The following is a 27,086-nucleotide window of genomic DNA, read 5'->3' as shown; positions in this document are numbered from 1 at the left end:
AAACTCACTTTGATATGGACTTAGGACTATTTCCCTTGTACCTATTCCAGGGCTATCACTGTAGCTTCTGTGATAGAATTCTGATTTTTCTTAACTGGTTGTTTATTTTTCGGTCTCTTTTTCACCCCCATCTTCAGGATCAGCTTGGAGTCCTACTTCTCCTCTGCTTATGTTAACCCCCCTGAACAGTCATCATCTTCCTAAAAACATTTATTAAGTGTACTGGACAGTAAATATTTCTAAATATTTCAGGTATCACTACACTAGTTAGATTTTAAACTTTGGTAAGTTGAGGTTGTCATAGTCTTTATATTTTGTTGTTGTTGTTGTTTTTTTAAGTCTTCTTTATATTTCACATGTGGTTCCAAGTTTATTCTGTGCACTGCTCCTGGTTCTGGGATAAATATGTGGGAGTGCTGCCCTCCCCCATTTCCCTTTTCTCATCTTCCTTTCTTGTTCTCACTCTACAAGCATTTTCTTGGTACTTACTATGTGGCAGGCACCACGCTGGGTTCAGGGGATTCAATGGTAAACAACACACACATAGTTCCTGTCTTTCTGGAATCTCACATTGAGATATTTGTCATGGAAACAGACAGTTAACTCATTGTAAGGCAAGTAATTATTTAATTATAACTGTAAATGTTGTGAAGAAAAATAAGATATTTTGGTGCAAAAATGATTTAAATAATCTTTATTAAACTAACATGTAAGCTCCACTACATAATTTTATATTCTGGCAAAGGCTTCTATGTTACTTTGACCAAAGGTGGACACATCAAAGGGCTATCTAGTAACCTCTGAGACAGGGCTTTGTTTTTACCTGTGCCAAAAAAAAGGCCTCCTAACTCTTTTGGCTTAAATGCCAGATAAGGTCAAGGACTTTTATATGGCCGCTTAAAATATTAGAGATTACACACACACACACATACATTACATGTATAAAGTATAATTCATATATGCTAAAACTCATTCTAATAACCTTCAGAGACATAAATAAGAAATATAAGAGATATATAATCTTTACCAGTAGAGGGATCAATTCACTTACGTTAATATTTCCTTCAGTACTGTGTAAATTGGTTTTGAAGCTACCTGGCCGCTTAGACACTTGAAGAGAGGGACTTAAATCATCACCATTGTCAAGAGAGGGACTTAAATAATCATTGTCATCGTCACAGTCAACATTTATTGATTACTTGCTGCGTGGCAGGTGCTGTCTTGAATACTCTGGATTCGATCTGATTTGATCTTCCCATAAAGGAAGTCTCAGGATTGTCTCATTTTACAAACGGGGAAACCAAGGTTTAGAGAGATAAAGCAATTTCCTCCAAGTCCCACAACTAATAAGTGACAAAGCAAATTCTAACGCAAATGCTTCTGGTTTTGCTAAAGTCTGGGTAGCACTCAACGGAGGCTGAGGGACTGCAAGCAGAAACTGTGCCAGGCTGCTGCCCAGAGCTGTGCACTGCACAGTTCCCAGGGTTGTGCGATTCGGTGAGCTTGGCCGCTGGGGCACTGTTCAAACACAGATGCCCAGGTTCATTTCCAGGTCTACCCAGTCAGAATCAGGAATGTGGACTTTAAAAAAAACTCCATAGATGATTCTGACTTTTGCCCCAGTTATAAACTCTTGAACTAGAGTATAAATACAATGAAATATTTATGGGTTTCACCTAAGACCTATTGTTAGGTGGATAAATGTGCTACAACCATAATACTGTAACCAAATTTTTAATAAAATGTAATCACAGTTGAAGTCTTTTTAAGTACATTTTTTTCCTATTTTCTGATTTTATACTAATGTGTAAATGCATTTTCCTGGTCATGATATAATTAAATATTAAAAATTCAGTCTCCTTGCAGCTCAGCTCACTGGTCTCCTTGTATGACTGCAGTTATATTGGCTTAAGTTTGCTGTGAATAGTGGTTGACAGATGAGAGAACAAAGGTTATTTGGAACGTGTCAGTGAAGTTTTCTGAAGCTTTGGGTAAAAGGTGTTGGATTAGAGGCGTTGGGCAATGTCAAGGCCTGGTGGATCTTTAAGCAGGGGGTGGCACAACCAGAGCTGGCAAGAGGAAGACAGACTTGACCAAAGTGCAAAGGTGAGGCAGTGGGGGAAGAGTGAGGAAACAGTGGTCCAAACGGGACTTCCCTAAGGTGAATCCAACGTAAAAGAGGATGATCGATACCCTCTGGGTGGGACAATGACTCCTGGCCATGAAAGAGGAGATGACACCTGAGAAGAGCCTGAAGGAAGAATCTGTACACGTGGAGATAGGAAAGCAGCCAGTCCGGCCAGAGAGATTGGGAAGAGAAGTAGAGAGGCAGGAAAGCGAGGGGCATGTTGGGGAAATGGGGTCCCTTCCCATTGGCCAGAAGAATAGAAAATTTGCCAGGAAAAATATGGAAAAATGAGGCCAACATGTAAAATCACCGACTTTTATGGCCAACTGGAGCATTAGCTCTAAATGAATCTAACATTTCAATTTGCTGATGGAGACACGCGAGATAGAGAGAGATTAAGCGGCCAGTAGAAGCCAAATGGAGCCGTCTCCGGGATTCCCGTTGGTGAGCCCCGCTGGCACACTTGAGCTGGCCGTGGGGCCCCGGCAGATGGGGCCGAGCTGCCCCAGCAGGGAAGTGACACGGTTGGTGAAGCTCAGGAAGGTCAGCTTGGCAGCCGCGCACATGTCACAGGAGCGAGGTCAGGGGAGCAATTAGGAGGCTGAGCGTGTGTGCCAGACACAGATAGTAGGCTTTATTAGCCCCATTTCCCAGATAAGGAAACTGAGCTTTGGGCTGTGGCCAGGCTCGGGCCTGGCGGATTCCAAAACGCGTGCACTGGATGGTTGGCAGGGTAGCGCACTCGCTTGGCTGAGGGTGGGAATAGTGCTAGCGGGCAGGGCTAATGCTGCAAAGAGGTCTAGAAGGCCTGAGGGCTGAGGAAAGGTCTCGTGGATTTGGCAGTCGGAGGTGGGGCGGGTGGAAGAGAGAGTGATTTCGGTTGGATGATGGGAGTGGCAGGCTGACTGCACAAGGAATGGAAGAGTGAGTGGGTGGGAATGGAATGGCACCAGCGAAAACCACCTCCCCTTTCAGGAATTTTGGCAATGAGGGGCCCCTGGGGGGCTCAGTCGGGTAAGCATCTGCCTTTGGCTCAGGTCATGACCCAGGGTCCCGGGATGGGGCCCTGTATCCGACTCCCTGCTCAGCAGGGAGTCTGCTACTCCCTCTCCCTTTGCTCCTTCCCCTGCTTGTGCTCTGTCCTCTCTCTCTCTCTCTGTCTCCCTCTGTCAAAGAAATAAAAAAAAAAAAAAAAAGAATTTCGGCGGTGAGAGGAAGGAGAAAGAGAAGCAACCGTTTGGGGAAATAGCAGCACAGAGGGGAGGCATCCCTCCTTCCACCAGAGAAGATATCTGTAGGATGCACATGTGTGTCAGCTGCTATGCTAGGTAGTGGGGACACGACCATACGTAGATGAAAGACGATGTTCCGGAACAACCATCTCTAAAGGGAAATCCCTTTGTCGGATAACATGCCAGGTGACCACATTTATTTATTTTTTTTTATTGTTTTTTTTTATTTTTTTTTAAAGATTTTATTTATTTATTCATAGAGACACAGCTAGAGAGAGAGACAGAGACACAGGCAGAGGGAGAAGCAGGCTCCATGCAGGGAGCCCGATGTGGGATTCGATCCCGGGGTCTCCAGGATCACACCCTGGGCTGCAGGCAGCGCCAAACCGCTGCGCCACTGGGGCTGCCCGGTGACCACATTTAATACATAAATTAATACCAACATTTTAGATTTCTTTTTTTTTTAAAGATTTGATTAATTTATGAGAGAGAGAGAGAGAGAGAGAGAGAGACAGGCAGAGGGAGAAGCAGGTTCCATGCCTGGAGCCCGAGGTAGGACTCGATCCCAGGACCCCAGGATCACACCCTGGGCCAAAGGCAGGTGCTAAACCGCTGAGCCACCCAGGGATCCCTAGATTTCAAACTTCTACGAGATAATCCAGGGATCTGGTCTTCACCTGTGTGTCCCCTCCAGTACCTTGCATGGCATGCTCTCCATCAAAGGTGCACCGAAGGAATAAACCATGGGTCCCCGAGAAAGAAGGGAACTCGAAGATGAGGGGCAGCTTTGGCAAAGCCTTTGGAGACTCGAGGGAAGGAGGGATGGGGTGGGGGGCTCATAGGTCGACAGAAGCCTGGAGGCCGAGCTAAAGCTCAAGGGTGGATTCCAGATGCAGGCCTTATGGTCACCAAAGGGGCAGGAGTTGAGATTATGACCCTCAAATGGGAGATGCTCTGGCAAGGAGAAGGGATAAGGAGCCATTTCTGGGAAACAGCCGTCGTAATCTGGTTTTCAGCAGGACAGCAGCGATTGACCCTCAGAAGTGGGTGGGCTTGACTTTCAAGAGACAGCAGGCTTGAGAGTATCATCCAGAAACCGTTGGTTCATGTGTTCTTACTCTGGGGGTTTGGGAAAGGACACGGAGAAGGAAGCAACCTAACCCGGTTTTACAGCTGGGAATGGGAGTGGGGTCGAAGGCAGGCTGGCTCGGAAGCCAGCGTGGTGAGGGCTCAGAGCTGGAGGAGGCCCCGGCCTGACTCCACGGCCGCTCTCCCAGGGGGTTGAGGACATGCAACCCCCGTGGCTGAAACCCGGCGGGGGCCTTGGCTTGCAAGTCCAGCCTTCATTCCTGGATGTAAAGTCAACCCAGGGTGACAACTGCACTAAAATGGACACTGGATGGCCTCTCTTACTCAGCAGATGACAAAACAGAAGGTCCCCGTGGGCATATAATCAATCAGTCGCAGGGCAAGATCAAAACCCTGAGCCTCAGGGGTGTGGCCTACTGTGAGGAGCTCCGTCGTTTGAGGGAAAACCTGGATCAAGGCCCAGGGCTTCACCTGGCAGGTGTTGCCCACACTGGAACTGTGCTTCAGCACGTTTCTCCACCCTGAACACTCGGTGTCTTCCCAGGAGCCCTTAGCCACTCAGATGCTTTCTGGGCTCTCGGCCTCTTCAGAGCGCTCCCATTTCCAGGCACAGGTGCCTGCAAGGAACTGAAGGAGAGCTTCAGGAAGTTTCCTCCCATGTGCTTTCCTGCTTGTAGCGCCTCTGCTCCTGTGCCTCCATGGGCCACGTCCCGTCCGTGGGGCAGCATCCTCCCCAGCCTCTAGAAGCAGGGCCCGGCCCATCCTCTCTGGCAAGTCTGTTCAGCTGTAGGGGGGTGAGTGGGTTCCTTGTCCTGCCCCCTCAGGACTCCACACTGACCCCGGAGTGAGGGTCATAGCTGTCGTGGCCGGCGTGTCAGGCCCTGTCCTAAGTGCTGTGCACGTAATGACCCTCATGATCAGGCCCGTGAGAAACGTCCTGCTGCAGGTGGGGAGGCCGGGCCGCAGAGCAGTACAGTGCTCTGCCCAAGGTGGCAGGTGCAGCATCAGGACTCCAGCGGGGAGCGTGGCTCCAGAATGTGGCCCCGACCACGAGGCTGCCTTGGTTTCCCAGCCCATCTTCCTCAACTACGCTGTGAGCTCCAGAGAGCAGAGGCTACTGGGTTCATCTTGGGTTCTCGGGCCTAGTCGAGAGGGTAAGGGGCAAGTGGGTGAATAGTTTAAAGAATGAATAAGTGTGCACAGCCGGGTCTGACCAGGCCCCCCGTGAAGAGGAACTGGAAGCGTTTGCTGTGAGCGAGAGAAGGGTGGAGGCAGAGCTTGCCCCCCGCCCCTTGGCTCCCCACCATGCAGGTGGGGACACAGGCCTGTGCAACACAACAACTGCTTCTTCTTTCCAGGTTATTCTTGGGGGTGCAAGCGAGTGAGTCCGTAGTTCTTGAACTATGGGGGCAGTGGGTTCAGCGTGCCCAGTAAAAGGATCGGCTGGCAAAGCACAGGGTACACGGGCGGGACCGGCACACGGCTGCGGAGCCTCCTGCCACACAGACCTCGGAACTACGTCCTTACGGGATGCTTCTCGGTGATGACAGGTCAGATCTGAAAGGAGGATCCTGCCCCCGGAGGGGAACCGTGTGATGACTTCCTGCAGCCCGAGTCCTTGGAGGTCCCTGCCTCCTGCTCCATGTTGCAGCGGCCGACAGCACGGAGAGGATCCAGCCAGTGTCCACACTGGAGTGGGACAGTTGGTCCGGAATGCTCTCCCTCTCCTCCTGCCAATGCCACCTTGTCCTCCTGTCCCGGAGGCACAGTGACGGTCGTCTCGGTTCCCCTGGAGCGCACTAAAAGTCCCCATCAGTCTTTTCACATTTCTTTTTCAAAGATTTTATGTATTTATTAATAAGAGACACAAGGAGAGAGAGAGAGAGAGAGAGAGAGAGGCAGAGACACAGGCAGAGGGAGCAGCAGGCTCCATGCAGGGAGCCCGATGCGGGATTCGATCCCGGGACCCTGGGGTCACACCCTGGGCCCAAAGCAGACGCTCCACCGCTGAGCCCCCCACACATCCCCTCTTTTCATAATTCTAATAACATAAATTTAAATAAGCCTTTACTTCATGTTTGTCTCCCCCGCGAGGGCCCCGCGGCCATCCTCTCTGCATCCAGAACAGTCGGCAATAGACGAACATTAATTTCGGGAGGGAGTTCATGAACACGCAGGAACATGATGTTAACACAGCGGAGGATTTGCTCCCCAGCCGTAGACTGAGTTCTTATTCCCGAGACTTGCCATCTTTTCTAGACCTTTCAACAGTCCACAAGAAAGTGAAATAGACTTCTTGGTATTTTTAAGCACTTATGGCCAATAACTTTTTATTTATTTATTTATTTATTTATTTATATGCATTTATTTATTTGTGTGTATGTATGTATGTATGTATTTAATTTTTTTATGGCCAAGAACTTTTTCTTTTTTAAAGAACTTTTAAAACAACGATAAACGAGTTAAAATGTCGACTGCAGCTTTCTGAAAGGAGGAGAAGACCATGAGCAAAAGTCCGCCAGATTGTCTCAAGGAATTTTAAAGGCAGGCTGGAAGGGTGGTTCTAGTTCCCAGTTTCCTTTGCAATCATTCTGTCAACAGCTTCTACATAACCCTGAAGGCTGCTGAGCTCCAACCTCACGGAGAGATCCCGTGAAAAGATCCGCTTATTCTCTAAGACACATTGAGGGCGACATGAACTGTACACTTTGGTGTCTAAGAAGCCCTAGCAAAGGAGATTAGCAGCCCAAAAAGCAATGACGCCTACGGGAGGGTCACAGATACTGTATCGAGTACAACAGCCTGGCAAAGGGAGTACAGCAAAGGTCATATCAACAAGAAAAAAATAAAGTGACATTAAATAGCACATTTATTTATTTATTTTGGGGGGGGTGGTAAGACACAGAATCCCATATTCCCCAAATCTTTCTTTCTCATCTGATAACTAAATGTGTTTGGGTGCTTGGCAAAAAAAAAAAAAAAAAAAAAAAAAAAAAGGCAAGAGGCGAGGACGCGGCATTCCCGAAGCTGGTAACAGGCACAAACCCCAGGGGGCCAGGCTGTGAAATAGAAGCATCTGGAGCGTCGGGTTCCTGATGAGCTTTTGCAGTTTGATCTCAGCTCCCGGCCGAGTATGTCCAGGGTCGCAGGAGCCTCAAGCCAGCTGCGTCTGTGAGCAGCCGCTCGGGGTGCCAGCGGACGCATCTAGGCACCCCAGCTCCTATGTGACCACGTCAAGGCTGAGTCGCTGGCAACACCAGCCAGGTGTCCAGGGCGAGGCAAGAACTGGGCCTTCATGCACCCAGATGAAGGGGTCCCCAGGGAAGAGCAGGCTCCGTACCACGGACGCCAATCACCAGCCAGCCCTTGGTCATTCTGCTCGGCCACACAGCCTTGCAGGCTCCGGCTCTTACAACGGTGGCACAGCCCACGGGGCTACCCTGTGCCAGGGTCCCATTTCTGTGTCACTGTCCTGTTTTGAACCAACAATGCTCCCAGATGGGCCGAAAAGATGTATTTAGCTCCCACCAGTACGATTTCTGATCCTCTTTACTTTGGCCCTTTTGAAATAACACGAAAGCTTTGGCTGAGCTGCTTACTTTGATCCAGCCCATAGAAAAATTAGTTTATCTTCCAATCAAAGCAAATTAGGCAGATCACGGCTGATTAGAATGCAACAGTAAAATCGCCACACTCTCCCTCCCACCCCCTTTCTCTCAGGACGAGGGCCTGTGTCAAATACGTAGGTGTTTCCCACGGCCAGGCTGGACTCTGTTTCCAACAGGGACCGCAGCCCGGACAATGGTCCTCACACAGACACTGAAGTTCTTTAGTCCAGTCATTGTGTTCGAAAAGAACCAGTAACCCCTTTGCCAGCATTTGATGAAACATCTAGATTTACATATTTCCTTAATTGCATTTTTGAATGTGAGTAAGATTTATCTGACCAGAGTTAAATGCCTCTTTTATTCCCCTACCCAGGGCAAAATTCAACTCTGTGCTCTTAAAAAAAAAAAGAAAAAAAGAAAAAAAGAAAAAAAAAAGAAAAAAAAGAAAAAAAAAGAGGGTGTGTGTGTGTGTGTGTGTGTGTGTGTATGTGTGAGTCTTACTTAATTCCGATCTGAATAAATGTGAGGGTTTCAATGAAGTGGGACGAGGGGGTTACATTACCCAGACAGGAAAGATATACCTTTACCTTTCAAAGAGGAAATGGCAACTTCCAAAGCTCTGGCTTGCTCTGCTCTCTGGAAAAAGGCTATTTGGGTTTTAATAATGAGTGCCATTCCTGGTTGCCAGGTTCCCCAAACGAGTTGCTCAAAAGCTGCAAAAATTGTCGTCCCTAATAACTTCTTGTTAGCGTCCCTATGTGACTGTAAGAAGTTGCAAGTTAGGGTTCCTTTCCCTTATTTATTTACTATAAATTAACAGTAAATCTTGTATTTAGCTCCATTTAAACCTCCCTCTGCAGCTGCCCATTTGAAAACTAAAATGGTTGCCTTCTCTCACTTCAGTGGGCACAATACAAAACAGCCATTGAGCTCTCCCTTTATTGCAGCTGCCAATGCCCAGCCGACTTTTAACAAACCAACCAAGCGGAATCACAATGCAGCTGCAACATTTTATGGTATTTCTGTTGGTTCTCTTTTGAGACTGAAGGTGTTAATTAGGAATCAAAGAACACAACCCTGCCAGCTTTCTTTCACAGACCCGCACCCTGGTCACTGCAGTTTTCAGAAGCAAATAAATCTAATAAAGGGATAAAAATGTTGTTTGTCACACCAGTAAAGTGTACTTAAGGCCCTTTGATCAAAAGCTTTTTATGTAGTCTTGTCAGATGGGTTGGAAATATTGTATTTTTCCCTTGCCTCTCTCTTCTTCACGCAGACTTCTCTGGATTTTGGATTTAAAGACTGTCTAGAAGGAAAAAAAAAATAGAAGCGTAGTCATACGTGGGATCATTATTTATAGGGGGTCACATAGAGCAGAATCATTTCGCTTCTTAGAAAATGGCTCATATTCAACAGCCCGTCGCCTTACAGCTTCACACAAAGCTGGGCCTTCCTGCGTTGGCGCCTTTACCGAGTTCGAACCGCAGGCTCTCGCGCTTGCACCACATAGACACCTGTCAATACTCTATCTGGGGTAGATCACTTATGGCATAAATCCTTTTCTGTGTTAAAAGGATCTTAGTCTACGCAGAACTGCGGATTTTCATCAGCGTAAAAACCATACACACGCATGCACATGTATACCCACGCACGCGTGCGCGCAGACACCTTATGCAGTGTCAGTTCATCAGACAGCGTGTCCTTTCTACAGAGTTTCTGTGCATCTCGAGTATCACACGTTCAGATGTGACAGCGTGAAGTCATTACCTTTAATCTTCAGTCAAAGTTAAAAGCTTATGGTAAGTTTATGAAGTTAGCACTGCTGGGAATTAGTCAAGGCTGCTAGCTTTCTCAGCAAGAGCTTTTGCTGCTAGATGCACAAATCAGGCCAAAAGCCATTAATCCTGCTGGAGAGCAGTGGAAAGAAGGTCTGCTTGTTGATTTAATGTTAATGAAATGAATGGGCTCCCGAGGCTGCCTACGAGGCCCTCTCGCTGCAAAACAAATACAGTCGGTCCAAGTAATGCTCGTGGCAGGAGAGGAAACAGTGCTCCCGATTTGGTGCAAGAGGCCTGCGGGTGTGGCCGCCCCCGTCTCCTAGCACCTGGCCACACCTGTCCTGGAACCCTCGGGCAAATGTCAGGCTGACAGATTCCCGCAGCCCTGGAGGGGCTGCACCTTTCTTTCTTTACAGATGTGCAAACTGAAGCAGGGAGGGTAGGTGTCCTGCCGGAGATGCGCCCCCGGCTGATGAGTGGGGTGACTCGCTAGACCTAGTCCCGTGGGTCCCCAAACTGGGCTGCATATATTAAGCTTCCCTGGGGGAGTAAAAAATCATTCCGAAGTGCAGCTTCCTCCCCCAGAGATGCTGCCTGGGTTGGTTTGGTGCATGATCCAGGCCTCAGGATGCTCAGCATTGGGTTCCAGGTACAGCTATGGTGCAGACAAGTAGAGGACCACGGCCTGGAGTTGGGACCCAGCCCCTGCTCCTGTGCACGTCGGGTGTGTCTCGCTACACCAGGGTGTGGGGTGTGCACCCCAGCTCCTAGGACCATGCGGGGGCGCTCACCATCCTATGGGCGGAGTAGACCCCTGTGCTTGGAGATTTGGATGTTGTTTCCAAAAAGAGTTAGTTTCTTCCATGTGTGAATGCAAAGCCTTGCCCGTGTGCGTGTGTGTGTGTGTGTGTGTGTGTGTGTGTGTAGCAGGCGGAGTAGGTATGTAGACACTGCCAGGGACTGACATCTACCCAGGGGTGAGCCCACCCTGCCGCGGAGACGGTTGCTGGGGCCGCACCTCACTTTTCTCCCCATCCTGCAGTTGACCTCACCTTTGAGGCTTTCAGGACTCTTCTTTATTCTCTCCGTCCTTGCCACAGTCTCCTCTGGCCTGTTGCTGTCCTCTTACCTCCTCTCTCTGCCGGGAGAACTGGGCTTTGCTGGAGGGAGATCCTTCTGACTCTCCGTTTGGAATTGTTCGCCTTCTGCTGCCCTCGGATTCGGCCTGGCTTGGTGATTGTCTACACTGCTTACTAACCCAGGCTGATAGAGCCCTCTTGCCCGATCTGAGCTGCTGGGCAACCATCACAGACATCCGCCCGCAACTTCCTTTGGTTTTGGCTTTAGGGCTGTAAAATAAACCAGCTTCCTACTTTAGTGATTCAGTGCGCACTTGAGAATTCCAGAATCATCCTTTCGCACGTCGTAAGATGTGAACGTGTCCTTAGAGGGGGAGATCTCCCTTGTCCCTTTCAGACCTGCTCTCTGGATTTCATTGGTCACGGGCGGGGTGAAGCAGCTTGCCTCTTCTGCAGAGGCGGGGGGTGCGGAGAATCTGTAGAGATGGTGACCCGGGGCTCATCCAGCAGAATTAAAAGGCTGTCTGGTCCAATAACCGCCCACCCATCTCTCCTCTCTGCTGGGGATCCCTGGGCCTAATTCCAAGGTCCCCCTGCTCAGAGACAAGCCTGAGTGGTGCTTTGACTCTGTATTTAACTTGGAATCCCTTCCCCCTCGCAGAGTCAAGTCATTGGTATCTATTCTTCTCCAGGAAATAATTTTAGCCTCGTTGGCATCGCTGACTGCAAAGATCCTTCCCACAACTGCACGGAACTAACTGCCTGTTTTCAAAGACAGCTACCGTCATTCCTCATGAAAATTCAACTCTTTGAAGGTATTTTCAGATAGACATATTCCTTATATGGGTTTTTTTTCCTTAGAATTATTTTTTTTCAGCTGTTAATGTATTTAAAAAATCGAACTCATTTTTGTTGTGTTGAAGACATAGTTTTCCTGGGTGCCTCTCTGGCTCTGAGAAAAGGCCGGATTCCCTGTGTCTCCTCTGCCCCCCCCTAGCAATCCATCATCTCTCGCCTGCAGCTACAGCAAGTCAACTGCTGAGACTGGGCTTCTGAGAGCCCAAGGAATCCCCACACCGATTCGTTCCTACCTACTCAGGAAAAATCATGGGGAGGGGTAAAATGAAAATGAGAGGAGAAAAATAGTTTCAGCCCAGGACTACAGACTGCGGGCCATTCGCTGAATCCTGTCTAAAGAGTGGGCTTTTAGCATGAGGCCGCTGGCCCGCACTCTGTGACAAAGCGTCTGCCCAGTTACCAGCCACCCCGGAGGTCTGTGCGGCGCCTACAAAATGCCAGGCACCCACGTGAATGAGACTTCATTCAATGCACAGAATCTTTTATCTATTTGATACCGAGGATCAAAGACAACAGAACCTTTTAAACTTAAAACAGGTGTTGGGTGATGCACTATTCATGTGAAGCTGCCCCTTTTGGCTTCCCCTATTCTTTTACCCGGTAGGTAGAAACTCTTGTTTAAGGAAAATTATACAGTTTTAGGGCAATAAATTTAACTACTTGGGGCAAGAGCAATAAAAGGCAACACTGTATTTAAAAAGCATGGGTTGAGGGCCACCCGGGGGGGGCTCGGTCGGTTAAGCGACCGACTCTAGGTTTCCGCTCCAGTCATGATCTCAGGGTCCTGAGATCGAGACCCGTGTCAGGCTCCAGACTCAATGCGCAGTCTGCTTGAGATTCTCTCTCTCCCTCTCTCTCTCTGAGGCCCCCTCTGTGCATGCTCTCTCTAAATACATAAAATCTTAAAAAATTAAAAACAAAAAGTGCATGGGTTTAGTGTTTTAACAAGTGTAACCTCATCGCCAGCAAAGGCAATAGCACCTGACAGGTAACGGGTGCTCTGTATATGAGGTGCCGCGCAGAGTGCTTTACACGAATGGGTTTCCCAATCCCGCGATGTAGATGTACTTATTGCCATTTTACACGTGAGAAAACCAAGACACGGAGCAACCTGCCTGGGTTACTCCAGACAGGCCTACGATCTTTGTCAAAGCAGTTCTCATTTCTAAAGTAGGGAGCACTTGATGGGATGAGCACTGGGTATTATTCTATATGTTGGCAAATTGAGCACCAATAAAAAATAAATAAAATAAATAAAAATAATAAAAATAAAGAAAATCCATAACAAAAATAAAGTAGGGAGAATTACGACTATTTTACCGCCAGCTATGGGGGTCGCATGAGGCATCGAGGGCAAAAGTGTTATAAAAGCACTTTCTGAATTGTTTTTTCCTGTCTCTCTTGGGAGTTTACAAACAATGCAGTCTGCCAAGTTCAGAGGGAAGGACCTCTGCTATCACAATATGAGACCAGAGATTATATCAGCTTGCCCCACTTTCTGCTACACGTCTGACAGCCAGAAAAATGGTGCCCTGTATCTTAGATGCAGGAAAGTGCTATTTTCCATTGAGTTTAGGGGACAGGAGAGTGCCCCCTGGACAGAGAAAATGACTCTCCCTTGAGCATGGCCCAGGATGGGCATGCATGCACAGAGGGTGACTTAAAATGTAGGTCTTGATGTTGTTTAGGTACGAGATGGCCAATAGGTCAGGAGACAACTGCTGGTGAAAAGACAGTTTGTTCCTCGCAGTTGCCAAGAGCTGGGAGCCCCTGGGGCCTTGCAGGATCCACCGGGGCCAGAGCACCAGGGTCAGTCAGGAAGAAGGAGACGAGGAAAGCATGGGCACGATGGACTTCTACTGGGGTTCCCATGTAAAGGAGTAGACAGGTGAAGCAGGCGAGGACCTGGCTAGCTGGAATAATTTCAGCAGGCTCTGGGGTCCAGGGGCTGTCCAGACTTGTCTGGGACCTGGTCCTGGGGTCATTGGGGTAGGAAATATTGACCTAGAGTGTAAAAGCCCTGTAAAAACCGAAAAATGAAGGCGCTGGGTCTGGGCTTTGGATTGGTTGGTTTGCATATGAAAGGCACACTTGCAGAGGAGTCATCTCTATCTCCAGGGGGTTTAGGCAGCCCTGAGAGTTAGGAGCCCTCTCTCCTGGGTCAGCACGTCCATAAGAGAGCAAAACATCACAAAACACAGAATATGAGACACATGATTAACACACAGGGATTCCGAAAAAAAAATACATGGGGTTTGTATGTTCTGATCTAAATCCCTTTGGTTCAAGAAAATCTATAATTCGGGGAGGGGAGGGTTATACATAGCCTAGTACTGAAAACAGACAAGTGTTTCAGACAAGCAGACAGGTAGGATGACCACGTGCGGTGAGGTCTATCCCGGAGGTGGGCTCAGCAGGATGGGAAGCTAGAGCTTCCAGATTCTTGTTTCTGGAGCGGTGGGTCACAGGTGGCCTTCCAGAAGAGGTATTGTTTGTTTGAGCTGAGTATGGAAGACTCCCAGAAGTCGGCCAAGTGACACAGAAAGGCCCCGCAAGGATCCCTGGGTGGCACAGCGGTTTGGCGCCTGCCTTTGGCCCAGGGCGCGATCCTGGAGACTCGGGATCGAATCCCACGTCGGGCTCCCGGTGCATGGAGCCTGCTTCTCCCTCTGCCTGTGTCTCTGCCTCTCTCTCTCTCTGTGACTATCATAAATAAATAAATAAATAAATAAATAAATAAATAAATAAAAAGAGAAAGGCCCTGCAAGCAGACACCAACACATGTGAACAGCGGAGGAGTGCAGGCCGCGTCCAACAAGGCTGCAGTGAGGAGAGTGGGCGGGCCCAGGTGGGGGACCTGGCCAGGTGTGCAGGAGCGAGGCAAGAGAGGCCTATTCCGCGGGCTAAACTGAGAAGTTAAACTTCATCGTGAAAGCCGCAGAAAACCGTTTGGAGGATTGAATAGAAGGCGACATGATCGGAGCTGCGGTGTAGACAAGAGTGTGCTGGGAAGGGACGCGGGTGCAGACAGCAAAGGGAGCCCGAACTCAGGTGATTTCGGTGCCGAAGCAGGTGGGGCGCACCTTCAGGGGACACGAAGACAATCTGAACGTGGTCGGGTTAAGGTCGCAAAGGAAATTCCGATGACACTAAACACACGTTTAACCACTATGAACAGAAATTTGGGGAACTATTATTTATTTATTCGTCAGACTAAATCTGATTGTTCCCTTCCATGTGGCAGATTTTTTGGGTGATACAGAGACACTTTATCTGTACCCACAATGGGCCCCCAAAAAAGACGACGCAGTTAAAAGCTAAGCACACGTATTTTCCGTAGGTAGCACGTGTAAGCAACGGTATGATTTGGCGACATCTGGAAAAGTAACTGGGAGTTTTAGAGTTCACTGGGCTATCTGGCATCGGAATAAAAAAGTGACAAGAAGGGACAGTCAACCGGGGTTTTCAGGAGAGCTGGGGCCCGATTGCTCCTTTGCCAGCCATGTGTTTTGGGGAATGTCATCAGCTGTGAAATGAAGGTGCTGGATTAGGTGACCTCACAGGCCCTTCACGTTCTAACTCCCTCAGGCGGACACAGCACGGGGGCTCATGAGAACACGGCCACAACCTAGCTCAGGGACTTGCATTCCGTTATGTGGGCAGTTGGGGCAATGCTCCCGCAATCACGATTAAACTCCATTTTTGCACAGTGTAACGTGACCCTGGGTACACGGGTCGGTCCTGCTGGTAACCTGCGCATAGAAGATGATCCTCAGTTCCTTACAGCAGAACGTCCTCTACACGTGGCTCACCCTCTGAACTTGTAGTATAATTAACAGCAATCTATCAAAATTAGCCTTTTCTTTCCCAATATGCAATCAGCTACGTTTTGAGGAGTTTCTACCGTGAAGGCCAAGGGGGCTTCAAATTACCACCTACTGGTCACTGGGGACCAGGCTATGTCCACCTAACACTTCTTGTGATTACAAGACCCTGGGGAGCGGACTTGATGCCGCACGGCCAGCAGCTGTAAGGTGGAAGGTACACACTTCTTGTCACTTAATCATGTTGCTAAAACTTTTGAGATCTTCAAATGAGATATGCTTACACCCTGGGAGAATCCGGTTTAACTAGGATTTCCTTCTGCGACCCGAGCTTGAAGAGTCCATGAAAAAAGATCTGGAACTTCCTCTGTGGCCCTGAGCCTCCGAGAACAACAGCTGCCGAGCGGGGCTGCAGGAGTGCAGGCCTCCCGCCTTCTGCAGGGAGAGGGCTGTGGCTTCCCCGAGTTAAAATCAGAGACCCCGATTTCGGTGCATCAAGAGTTGATACTTTAATTCCAAGAGAGACTCTTCTCTCTAAACCTCCCTTCATCCCGCAGCTTGAAGCCCTAGGGGAAAGTGTCTGAGATAAGGAAGGTGCAGGCTTCCAGGCCTCTGATGCCAGGTGGAAGCGAGGGATGGACAAGGACAGGGAGAGACACAGACGTGCATCCTGTGCGTCAGGGACCCTAGCAGAGGTCTTGTAGTCTCTCAGTCCCACCCCAAGTTTCTTGGGTAGCAGATGTCCTCACTTGTCTTTCCACCTCTCTTGGCATTTTCCCCCCCCAGGCTTTACTTTCTTGGGCAATGGACACTCTTAAGGGACACAGAATAGGTCTACAGCCACATGCAGGCATGTCTGCTAAGGATCTCCCAGGACAGGAAGTTTGAAGGGAAAATAAGGAAGATTTCTTATTTCAGGTTTCACGAGAAGACTCCAAACTCATTCTGTAGATTCAGTCAACAAACATTGGGAAATAAATGTTTATTACAGAAGTCTCAATATATATATACCAAAAAAAAAAAAAAAAAAAAAGTAGATGACTTAGGAATGTGACTCCTTCCATGGACAGTTTTACTTGGTTTTTATAATCAAATAATCTTCACCGTCCGTATATGTATACAAAAAGTGAGAAGTGATTTTATGCTGATAGATTTAAAGACCAACTGATTATGTAACAGAGTTACTCCAACGAAGCGCCTCACAAGAAAATTTATAACCTGAAAGCTTCAAGTGCCATGTGGTGTTTTGTGTGTTGAACCAATAAACTCATTAAAATAACATTGGGCAAACCCAAACACAACACAATGAAATTTCTAACACAGCCCACATTAACCAACCAACTTTAAAATAATATCTTTGTTATGTACTAAGGTTAAAAATTCAGCAAATTCTTTATATTTTTTCCACTTGAGATCATGTGTGGTTTTCTACTTCCCTGAGAAGTACACTTCTGTGGCTTTTTTGATCAAAGGCAGGTTATTTTTGCAAATAGACATCTTTTGTAGAGGTCCCTTGTTCTCCTTAATCAAGGTTTCAAGAAAAAAAAAAAAAAGAAGCACAAAAATATTTACTGTTTTTTTTTTAATTTTTTTATTATTATTATTTTTTTTAGTGACACATCAAAATTCTTAGCTTCCTTTCTGAGTATAGGCTTTGGAAAGAAGGCAGGGATGTAAGGTTAGCCATCACAGTGCGTGTGTGTGTGTGTGTGTGTGTGTGTGTGTGTGCGTGTGTGAGGGAGAAAAGGAGGAGGAAAGAGGAAATAAAGGAATTTGGCTGCAAAATTGAGTAACAGTTTGAAACACTTGGCTTCCAGTTGTGAAAGATGAGCAACACTGGGGGAAAAGGCTGGGCTGACAAGGGACCACTTGAGGGAAGCTTAATCTCAGCTGGCAGGCTGACCACGGAGGTCAGCTCAGTGCACGCGTTCTCAGCTGGAGCTGGGCTCCCTTTGCCAGGACGATTGTCTTCTGCATTTCAGCTTCTGAACTAAACTGAAGGTGCCTCCAGACAGCCAGCCACTCAGTGTCTTCCCTTGAAAGCCTTGGCCCTGCACCGCCAGGCCATGTCAACCTTATGTATCATTTCCATTTGTGCGACTGGGACAAAGGACACGGTCTCTGATTGGTACGTCGGGGCTGTGTGTGTTGGTGTGTGCGTGACAGAGATGGCCCTCCTGCCCCTTGACAACCACAGCCCTTGTTAGAAGGCGAAAGCAAGCTCCTCCGAAAGGCAGGCAGGATCACCCGACTGCAGATACAAATGTGCAGGCCTCACAAATGAGACGCCTGCAAATGACTGCTGCAGAATTTAATTTAAATTTTTTTTTTATTTTTTTTTTAAGAATTTTAAATTGTTGATGTTAATACAAAACTACAATGGAGGGGCATGCGAGGGGGATTTGGAGATTAAATCCGTATGCAGCTGACATTTCCTAAACATCAATTCGTACTTGATGGGGTGCTCTTTCTACTGAATACAGTTTATAATTAATTGGCCAGTTGGGGGTTTTTCATATTGTTGACTTTGTAGTACGGTGAGTGATTAACACACATTAGATTTCCAGCAGCAAGGGAAATGAAAGACTGATGAACTAGGATGGACGGTTTAGGAAGAGTTTTTCTTTGTCCGAAGGAGGGAACTTTTCTCCGATTTATCCAGATTTCTAGTTCACACAGAAGTCTGTGTCCCTGGCCTGACTGTTAAAGCATGCAGTTTCCAGATAGATCTAAGTAGAAAAAACGTTGAAATAATTTCCATTCTGAATCAAATGCCAGTAAGGCAGCCTTTATGACATCAATTCATCTTATCGGTTTTAAAGGTGAATACAAATTCAAATAAAATTTGCCTATTAAGAAAGTTCATGTCTCTCTGAATGGAGAAATAGTTCCAAAGAGGTTGTCTACTTTATTTGACACACAGCTCTGGTCATAGGAAAAAAAATCTGTTTTATCCTCGCCTTGGAAGTTATTAGTCAACTGATCACTCCTTAAGATGCTGGGGCAGCTACCACAATTTATCTCTGACTTGGAGATGAGAAACATTGTTTTGGTGGTAGTAGGAAAATGTATCTATGGAAAGATACCTACTAAACTGCAAACACTGGTCGTCAGCTATATAATGTTATTCTCATTCTACTAAAAATTAAAAACTGCCATTTCCCAGCCAGTTGAAGAAATATTTTTGGTATTAGAGCTTCATAAATTGCGTTCCTGGGGAAAAAAAAAAGTGCTTAAATATTTCAGCACCAATTATAATTCCCGTGAAGCATGACTATGAATTAGAAGGCCGGTATTCTTATGCTTCTGGTAAACTGGCCCTGAAGATGATTTCAGAGAGGCCCCCAAACCCACGGAGCAATGTAAATACCTTGGAATATGCAGACAGGCCTGCAAGTTAGGGATGATGATAGTATCTGCCTCACAGGGCCTCTGCAGGGCCTACGGAAAAGTCAAGTACTTAGCATAATGCCTAGTACTCAGGAGAAACGATATAAATGTCAGCTCTTATTACAATAAAAGTGATTTAGATATGTAAATTATGGTGTGTTTGTTAAAATCAGCAACTCGTTGCATCCTTTAAGCTGAATACAATTTAATTGTATTTCAAGTGGGGCTCGGCCAGACAGGCCTCTTTTAGCCACTGGGATTTTAGCAGCTGGCTCAGCCAACTCCAGTCCTTCAACACCATCAATGCTTCGGGAACATCCCGGGAGTGTCAGGCACTGGTGTGGGCGCGGGGCTACCAAGTGGAAAATTTCCTCCTCCCTGGAGAAGTCCACAGTCTAGGGGGGAGGATAAGCCGGGAAGGGAGGAGAGCTCATCATCACACCCTGGAGTGTCACACCATCTGACCTTAAGGGAGATGCTTTCACAGACATGGTCAGTTCTTCTGTGTCCTCTCAAAGCCAACCTCTGCTTCTCCAAGCCCAGACTTAAACACTGACCACAGGGGTAATAAATTTACGAAGGGATGAGGAAGGAGTCCAGCTTCTTCCTGGAAGCTGGGGGTCCCTTAAACAGCTCTTCTACTAAGGCGGACACCCTGCTAACAGTCCTTTAGTGTCACCGGTAGGTCAGGTCACCCCATCGCTTGAAATCAAATGACTTCCCCCTACCAGTTTCAAATAAGGCATTTCCACTGGGCTTGCTCCATGTATTTAAAAAAGAAAAAAAAAAAAAAAGAATTGGGAGAGGTAGGAGAAAATACCAGGGATTTCAAGAACGAGCCTGCTTCCCGCCTCTGGAGAACAAGATTAATTTTGAATCATGAAAAATTTTATGAAAATCTCCCCCTACTAGCCCATGAAATATCTCCCTTTACCGTAGAAAATGAGTTGCCTGGGTGAAACGGAGTGTGGAAGTTGGCGTCTATAATGAGTGAGTACAAATGTGGATTGAAGCTGACAGATATGGGAATAAAAGAGTTGCAGCAGGTTAGAACTCGTGGATACATTCAACACATGAAATTCTGCTAAGATACATCAAAAATAGCAACAGGACCAGATATTCAGCTTGTTTTCTTTGGTACGTAATAGATCAGTCGTGGCTCCGATGCCAGTCTGATTTGTCTTTCTGCTAGAAAATGAGACTCCATAAAGGAAAACATTGCCAATAGGATTGAAGAGGTTGAAACTCATAGGAAGGAATTTGCCTTTTCACGAAGAATTCAATTTACCAAAAACATCCACTTGTGGGGTGTTTATGAGGAAATGTACCATTTAGCATTATTCTAACTAAATTTATAGAAATAACTGAACAAGAACAAAAATTTACCCCACAAAATGCTCAGTGCAAAGCTCACTACTGTTTTTCATTTCTATCTTATGGCATATGATTTGGATTAATTGGAGACATACTTCAATTTATAGCTAAAATTACTTAAACGTATGAGTTTAATAGAAAAAATATTTTAAAATGCTTTACTAAGGTAGGTAGTTATTAGGTATCAGTTTTAGAACTACAAATATTCTGCAATGCCTTTAATTATATATTTGAGGTTTACATGGATACTAGTTCTATGCCTTTGACAGATACCTTGAAAATTAAAAAAAAAATCAAATCGTTCAGATAAAAAATTTAACTATAAGAAATCATAGACCAGCTTAGTGTTTTTGAAATTCTTCAAACACATCCAAGTGGGAACAGTTCCATTATCAAAACACATTTTATTTAACTACGAAAGTTCTTTTTAATTCCAATCTTCTAATTCATTTGTGATTGCTATCAGAGCTCCTTTACTTTGAAAAAAACGCATAAGTACAAAAAAAAGATTGAAGATCCTATTGAAGATCGTATTTCTTACATGTAAAACTTCATTCTCATCACACAAACTCTGTTGTGCACATGTTGATCATATTCAATAAAATACTTATTTTAAATTCACGCCGAAAAATTGAATCAGAACTACTGCTTTAAAATGAAAAATCACTCGGAATAATTTAGTCGATTAGTTTCAGTAATTGCCCCCATAACAAAAACACGACTGAAGCAACCCTGGGAATCCTGGGGGAAAAGAAAGAACTTCTTCAAAATGAAGAAAAGTCACTGACATCATTATACTTTCAACGAATTCTGAAAGCAGTCTGTAGAGCAAACTGTATAAATTTTGCAATTGATCTAAAATTTAAGACTGTTACAACAGCTAAAGGCTTTTGTAACCATTTCTAAGCTACAAACATTCTCCTTGATTTAAAATACTTTTCTTTGCTTGAAGGGAAGCAGAAATATATTAAACCATTTCAAAGAAGATTCTAAAAATATTCTTTAATTTTGAAACTGCATCTTAAATGCTTAAAACATATGTATGACACCAGGGCCATACTTAATTAGTTATAATTGAGGTTTTTGATCAGTTTTTATTAATACCAGTTTTGCTAACTATGTGTAAAATTAAATTTTGTTATAAAGTTACATATGGAAAAGTAAGCAAGCTACATAAAAATAAAAAATAAAAAAAAGTCATTCTCCCGGTTGCTTTGGTTCATGTGACATGAATTTGCTTGTGGATGAAATGTTCACATCTTTAAGCAACAGCAGGGAAAAACTCAATTTGCATTTACAAATAAAATAGCTGCTCCAGGTCAATAAAGAAAAGTATATTTTCTCTACTAGAACTATATTAGGAAGTTCTTAAGGATTTAGTTTTCTATCTGGATGTCACACTAACTGGATGAAAGACACATCTAAGTGGCAGAGGGGAACTTATTTTTAAGACTGGATTAGCAAAACACATCCACGTTTCATGCATTAAAATAATTTCCCTATAATAAGATCATATGCCGGAGCTACTTTATTTCTGACAGATCATTACTGGTAGATAGAGATGTATTAAACATTGTAAACAATTATTGCCTGCTTTTATGTCTCAACCTTAGCGTTTTTCCGTATTTTATGCAGAGTGAGCTTTATTAGCCTATTTATTAAGCCTATTTATTGTTTTGTGAAATCAGAGCCCAAAATGACTGGAAGAGAGAGAGGGAAAGAGAAAGAGAAGATTGAAATTTTCCAGTGTTTCCACCATGTTCAGTGGCCCAATTACAGATCTACTGGGGAATGCAGTTCAGTTAAAAAAAAAAAAAAAGAAAAAAGAGAATTAATATTGATGTTTAGACTGGCTTAAGATTGAGCTTTTCTGGGGGACCAAAGCTTATGAAACTGCACATAAATAGCCCTTGCCTCCTATGAAGAGGTTTAGGAAACTTTCTTTACCTATGAGTCTGACTAGCCAGCCAGCTATCGGATTATGGCAAATCCACTGGCCGAATGTGTACAGCTGCAATCTGTACACACAAATTTGCCATCATCAATCTGTTTGAAGAAAATGAAACGCTTGTTCTTTTGTGGGGAGGGGAGGAAGATTGAGAGATAATATTTTGACTCAAATAAATGGTGATAACCTACTACAAACAATAAAAGATAGTAGTCTGGCTTTTGACCCACATCAGTCCCTGCGCATTTTGAAGTTCTTGCCAAAGCTTAATCACGCCTGGGGCCCCAGCGGTATGGGGCTATAGCCTAGTGGTCTCTTTCAAGAGCAAAGGGAAGTTATTTCTTAAAATAAGTAAACCGGTATAACACATACTTTATTTATTTGCATATGAGTAAATAAAAACTTCTCTTTTAGGTTAGGAGAGCACATGTGAAGGCAGACACGGTCAGATTATTCTAGGTGTAACCAAAAGAGGGCACCATCTACCCTTGATGCTTGCAGAGTTCCTCTGGTCATGAAAACAAAATCCCCCCAAAAAAACCCCAAGCCCCTGAACCCCGGAAGAAAGGGCATCCCACGGTTCCTGACATTTTGTAGCTCTCCGTGGAGACCGAATTCTGGAATCGCCCCTTTATGCAGCACAGCACTTTGGTTGTTCACTTCAGGACTGATTTAGCACGAGGAGCAAGTATTTAACATTCCCTGAGACACTTTTCAGAGCCTTCAAGATTAATATTTTATAGGGCACTGAGACAATTTCTCCTTAGGCTGGAGCACAGGCTGTCATCAAGCAGCACGAGAAAAACGATGACAATTAACTTCCTAATGCTATCCTAACGCCAAGAGGTTATCTGTAGTGATAGATAGATAAGGAACGGTGGCAGAAGGATCTCCTGACACACGGAGGACACAGTTAAGTGCATCTGAGGTATGTGGGAAATAATTTGAAACCGCATTTGATGCCAACTTTTAGTAACAGAAGCCTAACAAATGTTCATTCTTGCAAGTGGGAGAAAAAAGCATCCCGACGCGACTCATGAATGTATTTTCTGTATTCTCAAACATGCTTTATGACAAGTGCACGACTTACATAGGTAAGTGTTTGGGGGGGGGGGATTGTACACCTCCCTTGTATCCAACTGATTTCTTCAGGGAGGTGGAGAAGAGTAGTTTCGGGCTCGTAAATCTAGTTGCCAAACTGCTCTCAAAAATTCACCATTCAGAAGACCGCATGATTCTCGAAACCACGAGTCTTGCATTTTTAAACCAGAGGCTGGGGTATGAGCGTTTCACTGGGCAGCACAGACAAGCTGTTGAGGGAGAAGAGATGTGAAATCCTAGGGAAGGGCCATCTCCGTCTCGGTCTCCATCACCAGTGAACAAATACGTCACTACCTGTGCTATGGGTGCCACTGGAGAAACCTGGTGGGGAAATAAATAGTCCTGGAAGCTTTTCAAGTCAAGCAAAGCACCAACAACAGCTTTATGGCAGATGACAAGGGGACTGCCCTCTGCTGATGCTACTATCCCGCAGGAGGGTCCCCTCTTTTCAAAGCAGTAGTAAAGCCAATAAAAACAAAAAACAAAAAACAAAAAACAGAATTTTTCTTTTCTGTCCTATTCTGTCTCTGTAGAAAGAGAATGGCTAGGTAGTGGAAGGTGTTGTGCAAGCCTCTTCATGTTTCTTTTCTCCAGAAAACAACGGAACAGAGGAAGGAACGAGTTCACACAAACATCCCGACTGGCTCCTGCCAAGGGACATCAGAGAAGCCGCGATGGGGATTGCGTGGGTTTGGGGGGGGGGGGCCTCCGGACGGTGGCTCCCATTAGGCCCTGAACGTGCCACCTGTGACCACCCCGTGACCCACCGTGACCCGCTGCCCCTGGTCTCGGTGCCTGGAGATACTGCACGGGGCTGGGGGCGAGCAGTGTGTGGGTCCCCGCAGCTGCACAGACACCTGTTACCTTCGGGCCGGGTTGGGGTTGGGGCTCATCCCGAGGGTGTCGCCCCCCCTCCCCCGCCCCACTTGCCCCTTCCTCCCCGGGAGGGGGAGACGGTTAAAGATTACACGGGCCGCGGCCACTTCAAAGGGCGGCGCGGGCAGCCAAAGGTGGAGATAACACTCCTGTGGTTGCCACACTCTAATCACTTCATTTAAAAAAAAAGAAAAGAAAAGAAAAGAAAAAGAAAGGAAAGAAAAGAAGAAAAGAGAAGAGAAGAGGAAGAAAAAGATCCCATCCCGCGCTGGCGCAGGGGATGCACAGTGAGTCCCTCCCGGGCTGGGCAAGTCGGGGCTCCCCTTCGGGGACAGTCGCCTTCGGCTGCCCGCGGGAGCGGGAGGCCGCGGAGGGGAGGTCGAGGCAGGGGTCGTCGGGCGCCCGCCCGCTGGGTTCCAGGCGAACCGGCCCGCGACCTGCCTGCAGCCGCATCTCGGCGCCGACGCCCCGGCGCTTCCCGGGCTTGCACTTGCAGCGGGGCCTCCGCGGCCCTAAACCTGCGCTCGGGCTGCCCCCCCCCCCCCGCCGACCCCGCCACCCTGGCCCTGCGGCCTCGCGCGTGTGCCCGAGACGCCCTCTGCGTACTCGCCCGGCGTCCCCGGGACCCCCCGGAGTCCCCCGGTGTGCAGCTGGCAGCTCCTCCCCGATGTGCACCTCCCTGGATCCCCCAAGGTGTGCGGCCGGCAGCTCCTCCCCGATGTGCCCCTCCCTGGGCCCCCCCAGGTGTGCGTCTGGCCCCTCATCCCCGATCTGCACCCCCCGACCCCCCCAGGTCTTCCCCCAGGTGTGCGTCTGGCCGCTCATCCCCGATGTGACCCCCCCTCGGTGCGCGGCTGGCCTCTCATCCCTGACCTGCACCCCCAGCACTCCCCCCCCCCGTGCAGCTGGCCGCTCATCCTCGATGTGCCCCCCCAGCAACCCCCCTCGCTGAGCGGCTGGCTTCTCATCCCCGATCTGCACCCCCCCTCGGTGCGCGGCTGACCTTTCCTCCCCGATGTGCCCTCCCGGGCCCCCCAGGTGCGCGGCTGCCCTCTCCTCCCCGATGTGCCCCCCTCGGTGCGCGGCTGCCCTGTCCCTCCCGATGTGCCCCCCCGGACCCCCCAGGTGAGCGTCTGCGCTCTGCTCCCCGGTGCGCCCCCCGCCCCCGCCGCGGCCGAGCGCGGCGCACTCACAGGTAGGAGGTGAAGACGCTGAGGTTGGAGGGCAGCTCCGAGAGCCCGCGGTCGGAGCAGTCGGCCCGGAGCAGCGTCCTGCCGTCGGGCTCGCACTGACAGCGCGCGGGGCAGCCCCGCAGGAGCGCGCGGGGCCCGGGCGAGCCGCCCACGGCCGCCAGCTGCAGCAGCGCGGGCAGCGCCAGGAGGGCACCGGCGGGGGCGGCGGGCATCGTGGGTGCGGGGCCGCGGGCGCTCAGCGCGGGCTGGGGCTGGGGCCGGGGCCGGGGCCGGGGCCGGGGCTCGGGCTGCGGGTCCCGCCGTGCGCGCTGCCGCCGCCGCGGGGGCCGAGGGCGCTGCTGCGGCGGGCCGCCCGCTCGGCGAGGAGCAGCATCTCCGCTCGCACGCCGCTGTTTTAAAGCGCTCCGGCCCGAATCGCGCGCGCGGTGACGTCAGCGCGGCCCGGCTCCCCCCTCCCCCCCCGCGGCCGCACTTTCCCTCCCGGGCCCCCTCCCTCCTCGGGGCCGGGGCGCGGGGACCCCACCCCCGGGCGAAGGGCCACGTCAAATAAGGGATGGGATACACGGAGTGATTTTAAAAAAAAAAAAAAAAGGACTAAAATTCAATCCAGAAACACAGTCCCGGTCACCAGGGTAAGGAGGCAGGCATCCCTGGAGACGGCAGGGCCCCTCCGAGCCTCGCCCACAGCAGTCTTGCCCCCCCGGGGCCCTGACCCCCAGGGGCGGGGGCACTGGCTGAACCCGGCGCCGGAGGGCCAGGGGGCTCCTTTTCCCAGGTGCTTCACGATCCCTGGGAAGGCACCTTTAGGTGCACAGGGAGCTGCTTGCTTTCGTCCAGCGAGGGGCCTTAACCTGCCAGGTGCTCCGGGGTCCTCCGAATGCAGCACCCCTCCACCTCCACCCCAACCCGGGGGGCGGGGGGGGGGGCGAGAGCAGGACGTGCGTCTCCTGCAGTGAGACAAGTGAGACAAGTGAGCGGATGGGAGAAAGGAGGAAAGGGACTTAGGGCTTTCTTGCAGAGAAGGCCTCCGTGGGGACAAGTCAGTGCCCAGGCCTGTCACATCAACCTACAAACACGCACGATTTGCTCTCTGGGGCACAATGCCTCCTTGTTTCAGGAAGGTGGAGAACCCTTTTGGGTCTCAAGGCCTCTCTTAATCTTCTCCCACTTAGCCTTTCCCACCGAATTTCCCACATAAACTTCTGAATTTTACAGCTGGGAAGTGCTCTTCCTGTTTGGTTAGGCATGTTTACCCTCCTTCGCTGAAGGAGTGATCCCCACACCTGCCTCATCAATCACCTTTGCAGCTTTTCCGATTAAACAGGTACCCGGACTGGAATCAGTATTACGGATGTGTCCTTTTCTGGAGTGAATCCCTTTATTGGCAAGTTTGTGAGTGTCCGGGTTAGGTGGGGGCTGGGGGGTGGGTGGGAAGCAGAGTGCCTAGGAATTATAAACTCCATCCTCCTCATTTTGCAAATAAAGGAACTGTGGTCCAGAGATTTTGGAAAATTTGACAGCGGCTGCTGCAAACTGTGAGTTAAGCCTGGTCTTTGGCCGTCAGTGCGGTGCCCAGCTCTGGACTGTGTTTGGTGCACACCACATCCC

The 27,086-nt window shown here is 48.1% G+C and overlaps 1 protein-coding gene across 1 annotated transcript in view; it reads right to left on the bottom strand.

The window, feature by feature from the left end:
- The window catches only part of LGR5 (leucine rich repeat containing G protein-coupled receptor 5), a 127,141-nt gene extending 101,451 nt beyond the window's left edge, over positions 1-25,690 (bottom strand). Inside the window, exon 1 of the mRNA XM_038549570.1 lies at positions 25,479-25,690. Coding sequence (XP_038405498.1) covers positions 25,479-25,690 — 212 coding nt within the window. The remainder of the gene's footprint in view (positions 1-25,478) is intronic.
- Positions 25,691-27,086: the final 1,396 nt, after the last annotated feature.

Source organism: Canis lupus, chromosome 10 (genome assembly GCF_011100685.1).
Source record: "Canis lupus familiaris isolate Mischka breed German Shepherd chromosome 10, alternate assembly UU_Cfam_GSD_1.0, whole genome shotgun sequence".
NCBI classification, from domain to species: domain Eukaryota; kingdom Metazoa; phylum Chordata; class Mammalia; order Carnivora; family Canidae; genus Canis; species Canis lupus.
The sequence above is the reverse complement of the archived record's forward strand: the minus strand, read 5'-3'. Positions and strand labels throughout refer to the sequence as shown.